Genomic DNA, 14,302 nt, shown 5'->3' on the forward strand with positions numbered 1-14,302 from the left:
TATCATTGCATTTTTTCCCCCTAACATTTCAAATTGGTATATTAAAAACTGATGTTAAACACTAAGCTCATAACATTTATGCAGTTGTAATTTTGCATTGTTAATGCATTTCAGCATCATTGAACTGTCTGTGCATATAAATGCCTTTAACTTCAGCTGCTTCTGTTTATTCTGCATTTGAAAGATCGATTTTGTTGATACTGATTTCATTTTGATTGGTAACAGCCCTATAGTGTCTTTTATAATAACCAAAATTATTAATAAATTGTAAGAATTTGATATGAAATGCGACACATACATTTAATAAGGACATAGGCAAAAATGTCCTGGAAATCAATTTAAGTAAATTTTAGTATGCAGTAACTTAAGTCATATAAAACCTAATTTCCTGTCTACAAAATTGTGGCCAGTGAAAATCTTGAGGGGCTAGTAATTTAAAAAAACCACTAGGCACATTGGCTGGTGAGCAAAAAAGTTAATGTCAAGCCCTGAATACACCGATGAAAGGTGCTTCAGATCACTTTCTCCAGACTCACATCAAAGGATCAGATTATTCACATCAAATGAACGAATCAGTGAAAAAAAGATTCATTATGAATAAACTGAAAACAGAGTTCAGATTCTGATTGGATGAGACACTTTTATTTGCATATTGACTAATAATGTCAAATAAGATTTGTCCATTTTTGCTACTTTAAACTAAACAATGCATTGGGATCTGTGCACAGTGCTGTGACGTGACGTTTGATTTGTGCTCACCTTGAACAAGATGTCGGTGCACATGGCCTTCCCATGAGTGATGATGGGCTCCTGATCCTCACTTTTACCATCCCAGCAGTCCAGCTCGACACACCTGACTCACACACACACACACACACACACACACACACACACACACACACACACACACACACACACACACACACACACACACATACCCTAGCATTATAGGGGCTTTATGCTGAACCCTGAACAGACGAGAGCAAATGTGAGCTAATGCACCTCTCCATGCGCTCGCTATCATGGCATTATTAATCACAGTAATGAGTCATGACATGAGAAATCAAATTTGCCTTGATCTTTTGGCATATAAGAGGTCTTTGTACCATTTAAACATCCTGCAACTTTCATAGCTTAAATGTCCTCCTCATTATTAACAAAGCATTTATTTAATCAAGCTCCAAAAACGGCTCGTTCGGATCTGAGGCACAAGATGATGTCACAGGGGAACAGACATTTGCATAAACACGCCTCCAGAGCAAGACATCGGCGAATAGTCGTCTTCTCACCATAGGCCCCGCCAGTCGCTAACGGCTAACACTTGATCACACTGAATGAGAGTGTCGAATCAAAAGCAAATAGAAATCACAGTCACTGCCGCTATCTTGTCTACACTGGATACAGTAAACAGATATGAGTCTGTCCTCAGGACAAATGCAGTTAAATATTGTTCGCTTCGACTCGTTTGGTTTAAACAGCTCGTTCGTATCTTTGTACAGATATCAGAAGGATCCCAGCATAAGGAACAAGTGATAGTTCACCCTTTCAGTCATGACTTATTAAATCAAAAAGTAATATATTTTTTACATGTCTGTTTTTATTTTTAAACATTTGAAAATCCTGCCAATAACTTTTTTGTCAATATATTTTATTTTGAGGGAGTTGCATATCTGTCCACTGCAGTGGACACTAGGGCTAACCATTTCTTTTTTTTTATTTTTACGTTAATATACCTATCATGATGTTTTGATCAATTTTGCGATTTCGATTTTAATCACGATTTTGACACACACAGACATGCTTTACAGTCATAAATGCATTCAGTATAAATTTGAAACATGTTTACAAAAGAAAACCAATGAGAGCTTTATCAAAAAGTTGTAACATGCCTCTAGAACAGACATAAGTCAAAATTATCACTAAGTAAAGATGCCAAACAAAATGTCTAGACATATGGCAAAAAATAAATAAATAAAATAAAATCCGTGTCCAGGACTCTCTTTTTTTTTTCTTTTTTTTTGCCATGCATTGGTCATAGAGTTCATTGTAGCGGTGCCTTAGGTGCTGAAATATATTCATTGCCCAAGGTTCACACGTACTCCGTCTGCAGTGCATATACAGTATGTGTGTGCGGTGCAGAAGCAGCAGCGAGAGCGCGTTATTGTAACGCGAAAGAACATTAAAATAATACGCGAGCGCGAATCTCTCCGCTTGCACGCAGATTTCCTTTGCTTAGTCACAAAACCAGACACGCGTGCTCAGATACACGCTGCTCTCTTCCGATGAGAGCGCGCGCACTTAAAACATGTCTCCTCTCACTCACAACTCTCTCTCTATGCTCATGCGCTAGATATTCATTCTTTTTGCACCTCTCGATTTCTAACCTTTTCTGTTCACATCTTTTACTGCGTGCAGTGTGAACGTTCTGATCCATTAACATGGGCTCGGAAAAAATACGCATCACAGACAGTGTGTGAACCTGGAGTTAGGCATATGCCCAGTCTGTTCTGTTCTCGCGCCCACTTAGATGCGCTGCATTCTGATTGGATCGGTTAGCATACTGCGGGAGGTCGGGACCGCGGAAAATCGTGCTATAAAGCGATTTAGAAATCGCGCACGCTCAAATCGTGATTTTATTACGATTTCGATTAATCGCACAGCCCTACTAACCATGTCCGTTTAGTGGCTCTGTAGAATGCCTTATTTGTTTTCCGTGCCTTTCTGCAAACGATTCACGCTTCGGGCACACCCCCTAACCCCGCCCCCCGATGTCATCATCCATCACAATGTTTCACTGTAGACATCGTCTGATGCCAGTTAGGTAGACATCGCCCAACCCTACTGGACACAATGCATCAAAGGTCAAATGGTGTCTTGGATTGTGTCGAAGGGTTTTGTTTTGTAATCAAGGCACATTGTCATGGAGAGTCACAAAGAAGTGATAAGAAAATTTTCTTTTCCTATCACTGTTATGCTGATGACACTCAACTCAACTTCTCTTTCCAACCAGATGATCTGACGGTTGCTGTTCGCATTTCAGCCTGTCTGAGTGACATTTCTAGCTGGATGAATGACCATCACCTTCAGCTCAACCTTACTAAGACTGAACTGCTGGGTGGTTCCAGCTAACCCATCGTTTCATCACAACTTCTCTATACAGCTGGGTTCGTCAACCATAACTCCTTCCAGGACAGCCAGAAACCTAGGAGTTGTGATGGATCATCAGTTAAGCTTCACAGACCATATTGCTACAACGACCCGGTCCTGCAGATTTGCCTTATACAACATTAGGAAGATTAGACCCTTCCTGTCAGAGCAAGCCACCCAACTTCTTGTCCAAGCTCTTGTTCTCTCCAGACTGGACTATTGTAATGCTCTCCTGGCGGGCCTTCCTGCATGTACTATCAAGCCTCTACAACTGATCCAGAATGCAGCAGTGAGAGTGGTATTTAACTAGCCGAAAAAAGCTCCCGTTACACCTCTCTTCATCAGAGAAGACCTCAGTCAGTCCGTGCCGGCCACAACACTTCGAGCACTATCACATTGAGCACAGGTGTCCAACAGGCACCTGTGCTCCCCCCATCAGGGCCCATTCTGCAAGACTGCTCAACAACCTCTCAATTCCAATCACCTCACCCCACTCTGAAACCTCATCCACAACCCTACCCCCCATCTCCCACCACACCATACGCACCACATGTAAACCGCTGAAAACCTCAAGAACATTGTGCAATTCTGAGTGTGCTACAGGTGAGTGGGCTTGACTCTTTTCTCTCCATACGCACCAGACACTTTTATAAACACTCCATGTTACAAGGACTTAATAAGGACTTAACAAATGTTTTATTTGTAAATGTACCACAAATCATATTGCTGTTTGATTCTTAACCTTAAATACCTCTTTTGTACAATATTATGCACAGTTATTATGTAAAGTACCTGTATAGTCTGTCTTAGGTTATGTATATGTATAGTCAACTATTTATAGTACACAGTATGTATAGGTAGATTACTGCTTTCAGTAAGTTAGTTACGTACCGTATAGGTATAAAAACTGTTTATGTAGCACCGTGGTCCTGCGAGACATTTCGTTCCACTATATTTCCACACATGTAGCGGAATGACAATAAAGCTTGACTTGAGTTAAACATGGATGTGTTTGACTGTTGCGCTCGCGTCTCATGCATGAAACGGCAATTCTAAAGTTAAAAAAGTTAAAAGAAGTTCACTCCCATCTTCTCGCATGTGTTTCCTATTCCACTGCCTGCTTCGCATCTTTATCGACACAAAAGCTCTTTCTGTGTGAATGGTGCCCAGCGATATGGCACGGTACGGCTCGGTATGGTTCACTTTTGGGGGGTTTTCCACTGGGTACAGTATCTGGTGGCTGGTACTTTTTTTAGTAGTTCCAAGTGAACCGTACCGTTACCAAAATGTGATGCGTAAACTCTGCTGATCACAGATTGGCCGGAGAGAATCGTCACTACCTGCGTCATGACACAAACACAAAAGAACCGCTAGATTTAAATCAGCACAGCCAGCGAAGGATCGAACGCAACGGTTCTGAACAAGCGCACCTTTTTTTAACAAAAAGTTTCATTGTCTGTTGTGGAAGTACAGACTTTCCTCTCGTTGATAGCAGAGGAGCGGATCCAGTGAGAGCTTGATGGGGCGATGCGGAATGAAAAAGTTTTTTTTATATAGTCATATATAACGACATCTGAATAATCTCTCCCTGTCACGGCTGTACTTTGTATTATCTTCTCTGCTGTGTCTGGTGTGTGTTTGTGCTCCCCCTACAGGTGCGCTGCAGAGCTGTGAGGTAATCAGGTGGATTGGGTGCACCGGTGCACAGGTGTGCCTATCGATAAGAGCTTCCTGTTGGGCTTCCTCGTGGAGCGTTCCTTTCAGTCACATCGATCCCTGGCTAGGACCGTGATGTTGATCGGTGTTGCGAGAGTTTGTGAGATAGTCTTTGTTATGGAGACTGAAAATAAAGAGTATTGTAACCGCCGAAACTGCTTTTTCCTCCTTCATTGTTGCTCCCTAATAAGGGCGTAACACTCCCACTCTAGAGATACTAAACAGACCGTGCCGAGCCGAGTCGTACCACGCAGTGGAAAAGCGCCATATATTCTACTCACGGTCCTTCACTGAACGCGGCTGGATCGTTCTTTTCTCTTTACTGTTATCACTGGTATATTGTTAAAGTGTGTAATTCTAATGTTTGGTAATATTTCTATTCAAAATCTTGATTCCTCAATTTATTAAAAATAAAATTGTGGCAAAACATTAAACGAATCTACAAAATCTAAAAAATCGCCCAGCCCTAGAATGAGGGTTGAAAATAATCATTCTTCAACATATTTATTTGTTTTGTTTTTTATGTGCAAAAAACTTTATTAACATTATAATTACACCTCAAGGAACATATTAAAATAATAAAAAAATCCATGTCATGACCCGTTTAAAGTGAGAAGTATAGTATTGAGACACAGGTGTGTCATTCCATCAGTGCAACACATGCAGACATGCTTTTGACACGATGCAGTCTCTGACAGGAGCGGAGCGTGTTTTGTTATTTCTTCACAGTGACGTTCAGGATGAGATGATGATGATGAAGGCATACCTGCATCCGGACAGCAGCACCTGTCGGTACATCTCCACCGAGGACTTCCCGCCGAACTGCCGGCCCGTCAGGTAGGTGTTGTGTGAGGAGCTGATGAAGTAATGAGCCAGCGGATGCTCCATCTCCTGACACAGATCCAGACGGTCCAGGAACACCGGAGCGTTCTCGTCTGACATCAGGTAGCGGCAGAAGCCGTCGCTGGACATGTGACCTGAAGACACACACGATGATCAGGTGAGAACTCAAACTCTCCCTCAGTTACAGATCCCCAGACTGCTCTGGAGATGTTTCAAACAGGGTTTCTGCAGGTTTTATGAAGGTACATTTAAGATTTTGTGAGACCTTTTTAAGACCAAGTAAAGAAAAATAAGGAATAAACTGAACTGAAACAAATATGTGAAACAAAAATGTGACCCTGGACCACAAAATTTTATTTTTTTCAATTGATATTTATACATCAGAAAACTGAATAAATAAGCGTTGGTTTGTATGGTTTGTTAGGATAGGACAATATGTGTCCCTGGATCACAAAACCAGTCTTAAGTCGCTGGGGTATGTTTGTAGCAATAGTCAAATATGCATTTTTTTGGTCAAAATTATTGATTTTTCTTTTATGCCAAAAATCATTAGGGCATTAATTAAAGATCATATTCCATGAAGATATTTAGTAAATGTCCTACTGTAAATATATCAAAACTTAATTTTTGATTAGTAATATGCATTGCTAAGAACTTCATTTGAACAACTTTAAAGATGATTTTCTCAATATTTAGATTTTTTTTGCTCCCTCAGATTCCAGATTTTCAAATAGTTGTATCTCAGACAAATATTGTCCTCCTAACAAACCAAACATCAATGGAGAGATTATTTATTCAGCTTCAGATGATGTATAAATCTCAGTTTCAAAAAATTAACCCTTATGACTGCTTTTGTTGGTCAAGATACAAGTATTTGAAAATCTGGAATCTTTTTTGTAGATGACTTTCTTCAGAACTCTAAAGAAAATTTTAGATGAATTTTTATCTTTTTTTTTTTTTTTTTTTTACCTATTCTTTTAACATCTGATAAACCGTTTAACATAACATAACATGCATGTTTCATTCTGACTATGAATGTTGTAATAATTGGAATATTGTACCTACACACTTTATAGTATTTTTTAAAAATGATCAATGTTATACTTTAGAAAACAGAATTCGGGGAATATTCTGGACACACAAACATCTCTTTTTTTCCATACATATCCAGACCTGGAAATGACTAAAGTCAAGAAACCCAGTGCTGACGCCTTCGGGCCACCAGAGGGCAGCAGAGGATCAGCTGAGAGCGTTTCATTACACACCTCCTTCATTCATCACACCTCCTTCATTTACCTTTCTTTTTCAAGTCGGTGTCTCTCTCGTACTTCTCAATGATCTGCATGACTCGTTTGGCTTCATAAAAGGGGAAGAGGATCTCGTTGAGTCGAGGGTCCCGCTGGTTCTACAGGGAAAATGAACATCTTAAAATGTTCCTCAGACGAGTCTCAACTTTTTTTGGCTCGTGAAACTACAGCCACAGAATTAACTATGTCCACCGGAGCGCATCCGCAGACGCATTTTTTACCCTTATGAGGGCAGATTTTTCCAAACCACATAAAACACACAGCACGTCCTCTCTTATTAAAGCAGACGGAGCGAAACAGCATCTGATGTTAGATAAGAGATGAGTATCAGGCCAGTTTACTCACATTCTGAGCTTTACTTCTGACCTGCTTGAACATCACTAACTAGTTCACAGACAGTGAGCAATTGTGTTCAGCAGACAAACAGGCACAAGACGAGCAAACCAAACATACAACAAACACAGGACGACCCACAGCGGCGCTCTGATCCACACGCACACACGCGTGAACACAAACACAGGACGACCCACAGCCACACGCACACGCACACACGCGTGAACACAAACACAGGAGCAAATCACAGGAAGCCCATCACCGACAAACAGAAGCAGAGCGACATGCAGACACACACACACACACACACACAGACACACACACACACACACAGACACACAGACACACACACACACACACTTATAAAACCACACACACACACACACACACACACACACACACACACACACACACACACACACACACACACACACACACACACACAGACACACACACACAGACACACAGACACACACACACACACACACACACACACACACACACACACACACACACACACACACACACACACACACACACACACACAACACACACACACACACACACACACACACACACACACACACACACACACACACACACACACACACACAGACACACACACACACACACATACACACACACTCGCACACACACACACACACACACACACACACAGTAATGATGATAAAGAGCTTACTTCATTCAGAAAGCTGACTAACTGCTCTACGGTTAAATAATCAGTTTTGTCTCCGTTGCTGCAAAGAAATTGAGCAGAAAAGATTTGGTTTGGTTATAATAACACAAACAAAACCATTAAAGAGAGAGAGAGAGAGAGAGAGAGAGAGAGTTAGACATCACAAAGCATCTATATGACACCCGTCTGACACTCCATAAACCGTTAGTCAAACACACGGGTTAATGTTAACTGCTGAAGCTGTTAGAGTCTGTCTCACAGTTAGTGCTCCAGCACTGGCTCTAGAGTACTAGTTAACCCCGAGGACTGAACAGCGTGTGACGTACATCTTCTTGAAGAGCTCCTCGATGTCCGTGCGAGGGCAGATCTTCTGCGTCAGAGAGTAGAAGATGTCGAAGGTGAAGGCCGAATGCTCGATTTCATCATTCTGCAACGCAAAACCAAATCAGTTAGGAGTTAAGTTAAGAGTCAGCAAGACACGTATTTAACTTCTGATCTAACTTCTTGTTTGATCCATGAGCGACTGATGAATCAATCAATCTTCTTATTTTCAGAACCGTATCATGAATAAAAGTCTTTTATTGCGCTGACAGGTTAAACGAGATTAAACTGTTTTTCAGTGGTTTTTAGATGTATTAACTGGGAAACAAGTCAAAAAGTCTCAATGGTTCACATTTATAAAAGCAACTCAGTAACCTGGTTACGCAGCATTACTGAAACTGAAAATATAAAAATAAAAGGTAATTCAAAATATCAATAAATACTATGATTGTACATAAAATGACAAAACACTAAATACTAAAATATATTAAGAAATATCCTAAGTAATAAATAAAACAAATAAATACATAAAATATTAAAATAACTGTTCATTCCTGGCAATAAAACTGCATCAGAGAACGTCAGGGACGCGTTTCCCTTCATAATCACATTACTGATGATTCGCATCACTGCTGAAGGGCAGCATCATGAATTAAGACTCTTTCTGACCTTCCCACTGGGTAGACCGAGTTCCTTCAGCGCCTGGAAGATTCCCTTCTCCGTTTTACCTGAGCCGAACGTCCGTGTGATACTGCATGAGATGAGATCAGATCAGATCAGTCGAAACATCACCGAATAAAGAGCTGATCCAAAGGAATCAGACACTCACCCTCGGACCGGGATTTTTCCATTGACATTCGTTAGGAAGGAGAGTCTCATCCAACTAGACAGAAAGAAAGACAAAGAAAGTTCATGAAGACAAACATCTGATGGATTTGGCTGATTCTCATCTGTTTATAACAGATCTCAAACACATCTGAGAGAGAGCCACGTGGAGAGCCGCGCTGGAAACCTCCCGGGCTGACGCTCACAAGTCCAGGGTAAATATACGGCGCGCTGCTAACAGTCCCTCTACTCCGTGTGTTTCTCTGCACAGGCCCGGTGCACCCAGGACGCGATCTGCCCAGATGTCCTTCACGCCGGCGCCGGGACACCACGGACCCTGAGTACACCCGCAGCAGAGGACACAAGCTAGGAGCCGACCTCTCATCCTCCGGTCTTCGAGATCTCCACACGGAACCGCTTCTCTCCCCTCCGCAAGACGGAACGCGACGCTGTGATCGTCGGAGACTCCATCGTCCGACACGTCCGTGCTACGTTAGCCGAAGGTAAAGTGCACACTCACTGTTTCCCTGGTGCTCGTGTTCTCGATGTTTCTGCACAGATACCCGCGATCCTGAAGGCCGACGAGAGCCCCAGAGCGGTCGTGGTTTGCGCCGGGGTTAACGACACCACGCAGCGGCAGACGGAGACGCTGAAGAGGGACTTCAGGAGCCTGATCGAGACGGTTCGCAGCACGACGCCTGCGGCGACGATAATCGTGTCAGGACCGCTGCCCACGTATCGACGAGGACACGAAAGGTTCAGTAGACTTCTTGCTCTAAATGAATGGTTATTGTCATGGTGTAAAGATTGAACAGTGGATCCAGAACACCTGAGAAGAGATGATGCCAGCCCCTCAGAGGACCTCAGATGATGCTAACCCAGAGACAACATACAGAACTACCACATTTTGCTATAAGTTTGATTGCATAATTGCTGTTAATAGTGTTAATCGTCTGTTTGTTTACATCTTTTATTGATTTTTCAGAACATTTCTGCCTTATGCACATAAACTGACAGTCACCACTGATAAGCTACTACTAAATATTGTAGAAACTTAATTTTCTGTAAAGTTGCTTTGTAATGATTTGTATCGTAAAAAGCGCTATACAAATAAACTTGAATTGAATTGAATTGAACTCTAGGACAGGAAGAGCTAAATAAACTTATCACTCCATCTAAACCAACAACATGTTTATTAGATCCTGTACCCACTAAATTACTGAAAGAGTTGTTACCTGTAGCAGAAAAACCGCTTCTCAATATTATTAACTCGTCGTTATCTTTAGGTCACGTCCCAAAACCATTCAAGCTGGCGGTTATTAAGCCTCTTATTAAGAAACCGCAACTAGATCCTAGTGAACTGGCAAATTACAGACCCATTTCAAATCTTCCATTTATGTCTAAAATTTTAGAAAAAGTTGTCTGCTCAACTGTGCTCCTTCCTGCAAAAAAAATGATCTCTATGAAGAATTTCAGTCGGGTTTCAGGCCCCATCATAGCACAGAAACTGCACTTGTTAAAATTACAAATGACTTCCTTCTTGCATCAGACCAAGGCTGCATCTCATTGCTAGTTTTACTTGATCTTAGTGCTGTGTTCGACACCATAGATCACGACATACTCATAGATAGATTATAAAACTATACAGGTATCCAAGGGCAGGCTTTAAGATGGTTTAGATCCTACCTGTCCGATCGCTACCACTTTGTTTATCTAAATGGGGAGTCATCTCATTTATCACCAGTAAAATATGGAGTGCCACAAGGACCTGTCCTAGGTCCTCTGCTATTTTCAATATACATGTTGCACCTTGGTAATATTATTAGAAAATACGGGATTAGTTTCTACTGTTTCTACCCTCTACATTGCGAGCAAATCACTCGCATATGCGACTAAATGATGTCTATCGTTAGCCACTGGCTAATTAATTCTTAGATTTTACTCGCCAGTGTGTGTTCAAGGCTATTATAAGATTAGCACAGATATATTTTCACTCGCTGAACACTGACTGAGCGCTTCAGAGTTCTGCTCTCCATCAAGCGATCTGTACTTTTTCAATTCATCTCAATGGACGCACAGCACACCTGTATTTGACGCTCTGTAAACTCTGTGTGAAGACGCTCGACTCGTCGTGGCTTTGCTGATAGCGCTGTTTTTCACACATGCAGAGATAGAGAGCGAGAGTCTTACCACGCTGAATTGACGCGATACATGTTAACTATATTCTTTGTTGTATTTTCTTGTGAAAATAATGGAGTTCATTTAGAATTATTCAGCTTTTTAGAACAAGCAGAAGACATGCCGGTTTCTCCGCTAGTGGGCGGAGCTAATGCACAAATGGCAATTTCATTGGCTGACGCTCATCTATTACCATTCCTGTTTTGATTTAAGCAAATCAGTTCGACCTAACGCAGACAACGTGATTAATATTCATGAACCCAGCAGCTTATCAATCCGTAGTGCATTGTATATTGTTAGTATGGTAGTAGAATTAGTAGTAGTATTATCTTTTAATAATAATTAATATGATCTATTACTATTATTTTTTTTTTTTTTACAGAAACCCTGAATGACCAAGAATATCTTAAGCATCACCACCAGTCTTAAGTTCAGTTAAAATGACAAATATGCATTCATAGATGGTTATCAAGTTTTAGTTCTAATCACTAAAGTTCTATCATTAAATAGTGCTTAATACCATAATACAATGCTTGACTGACTGACTAAGAAGCTAAGATTTAAGAAGCTGTGCCATTTTACAAAGATAAGCTGATTGGAATAATATATATACAGTATATATATCAGTCTGGCGAGTAAACTGAAAAATTTACTAGCCAATGGCGATTCTATTGCCAAGGTGTGCGAAGAGGGTTGTCAACTATAGATCTATATGCTGAATCCAAGATGGCGCCAAGCATGGCGGGCGTGTTGCAAGCTCCGAGTAAACTTTGCAGTTTTTTGTTTGTTTTAAATGTTATTTTGTTGTCCTACATGTTGGATACTGTTTGTATAACTGTCTACGACAGACATACGCTTTTAAACATAGGTTCTTACGTAGCAAAACTCCCAAGAATTTCACTCACCAAGGCACATGTGCTGTGGTGATATGACAATAAAAGTGATTTGACTTGACTTGACTAGACTATGTATCTCAACGAAACCAGATTAAATTATCTAAGCTAACAGAGTGTGTTAAAAATGTAAAAGATTGGATGACCAATAATTTTCTCCTATTAAATTCAGATAAGACAGAGATATTACTTATTGGACCAGAAAACATTACACAGAATCTCGTAGATTACAATTTGCAACTAGACGGATGTACTGTTACTTCCTCTACTGTAAAAAATCTGGGTGTTATATTAGACAGTAACTTGTCTTTTGAAAATCATATTTCCCATGTTACAAAAACAGCATTCTTCCATCTTAGAAACATTGCCAAGCTACGATACATGTTACCTGTTCCTGATGCAGAAAAGCTAATTCATGCGTTCATGACCTCTAGACTGGACTATTGTAATGCACTGCTAGGTGCTTGTCCTGCATCCTCAATGAACAAGCTACAGGTAGTCCAAAATGCAGCGGCTAGAGTCCTTACCAGGTCAAGAAAATATGATCATATTACCCCAATACTACAGTCTCTGCACTGGCTACCTATTAAGTTCCGTATCAGTTACAAAATATGATTACTTACTTATAAGGCCCTTAATGGCTTCGCTCCTGCGTACCTAACTAGTCTTCTACCACGCTACAACCCATCATGCTCCCTGAGGTCACAAAACGCTGGACTTTTGATAGTACCTAGGATAGCAAAGTCCACTAAAGGGTGTGGATTCGCTGGACTTTTGATAGTCCAAACTCTGGAATAGCCTTCCTGATAATGTTCGGGGCTCAGACACACTCTCTCTGTTTAAATCTAGATTTAAAAACACACCTCTTTGGCCAAGCATTCAAATAATGCATCTCATAATTTTGGACTGCAGTTATATCTGATCAAATGCGCATTATTATTCTTTAGCTTGGGTTAAACTAATTAATTTTACTTGGTTGGAACAGCAGCTACGCTAATTATGTCTCTATTTGTTTCTCTGTTTTGCCACGGACTAGCTTCAGTATGGATCAAGAACACCTGAAAAGAGATGATGCCAACCCCTCACAGGACCTTAGATATAGATAATTGCTGTTAATAGTGTTCATCGTCTGTTTGATTACGTCTTTAATTGATTTTTCCGTACATTTCTGCCGTATGCACATGAACTGACAGTCACCACTGATAAGCTACTACTAAATATTGTAGAAACTTAATTTTCTGTAAAATTGCTTTGCAACGATTTGTATCATAAAGAGGACTATACAAATATACTTGAATTGAATTGAATTGAATTTGAATCTGCAACAGATCTCAAACACATCTGCAACAGATCTCCAAAAGATCCCAAACAGACCTCTAACAGATTTCAGACAGATCTGCAACAGTCAAAGTCAAAGTACTTTTATTGTCCCACAAGGGGAAATTGGATTTGCAGCAAATGCTCCACATAAAACACATAAACATACAACAACACTCACAGATCTCAAACACTTCTGCAACAGATCCAAACTGGCCAAATACAAACGAGACAGCAATTAATGAAAGATGTTGACAAGAAATGTGGCAATGATTCCTATCGTTATAGTTAAAGCAGGATTTATACTTTCGCCTGGCTCCGCTTTGTGAGCCTCCACTGACTGCACGCGCACCTTCCCAAATGGACGAGGATTTTTTGTGAACCATGTCAAACAGATCTTCAAAAGATCTCAAACAGACATCTAACAGATCTCAAACAATTAGTTTGTTTGTTGAATCATCTTTATCTGAATCTACTTACTGTTTCTTCAGGCAAGTCATTGGACACACGTTATTCGCCTTGAAGTTGTGAATCACCGATTTCAGGCCTTCCATCCATTTCTGAAAACACAAAACAATCGTACGTGAGGAGAAATAACACATAACATGTTTTGTAGTAGATCGCGATCAATGGTCAGGTCGAGAAGCATCTTTGTAGGAGACGCTTTGAATGATTCACATCTGAAGAAGCTCAAGAATCAGGGACAAATCAGACTATTAGATTAC

General features: G+C 40.6%; 1 protein-coding gene across 1 annotated transcript in view; it reads right to left on the bottom strand.

The window, feature by feature from the left end:
* The window catches only part of LOC122144758 (1-phosphatidylinositol 4,5-bisphosphate phosphodiesterase beta-4-like), a 50,017-nt gene extending 35,848 nt beyond the window's left edge, over nt 1-14,169 (bottom strand). The window contains 8 exon segments of the mRNA XM_042755908.1: nt 760-853; nt 5,630-5,840; nt 7,003-7,111; nt 8,047-8,104; nt 8,370-8,470; nt 9,034-9,115; nt 9,194-9,247; nt 14,058-14,169. Of these exon segments, the coding sequence (XP_042611842.1) occupies nt 760-853; nt 5,630-5,840; nt 7,003-7,111; nt 8,047-8,104; nt 8,370-8,470; nt 9,034-9,115; nt 9,194-9,247; nt 14,058-14,131 (783 nt within the window). The 5' untranslated portion in view covers nt 14,132-14,169.
* Between the last annotated feature and the right edge of the window lie 133 nt (nt 14,170-14,302).

The sequence above is a fragment of the Cyprinus carpio genome, unplaced genomic scaffold (genome assembly GCF_018340385.1).
Source record: "Cyprinus carpio isolate SPL01 unplaced genomic scaffold, ASM1834038v1 S000006757, whole genome shotgun sequence".
Lineage (NCBI taxonomy): Eukaryota > Metazoa > Chordata > Actinopteri > Cypriniformes > Cyprinidae > Cyprinus > Cyprinus carpio.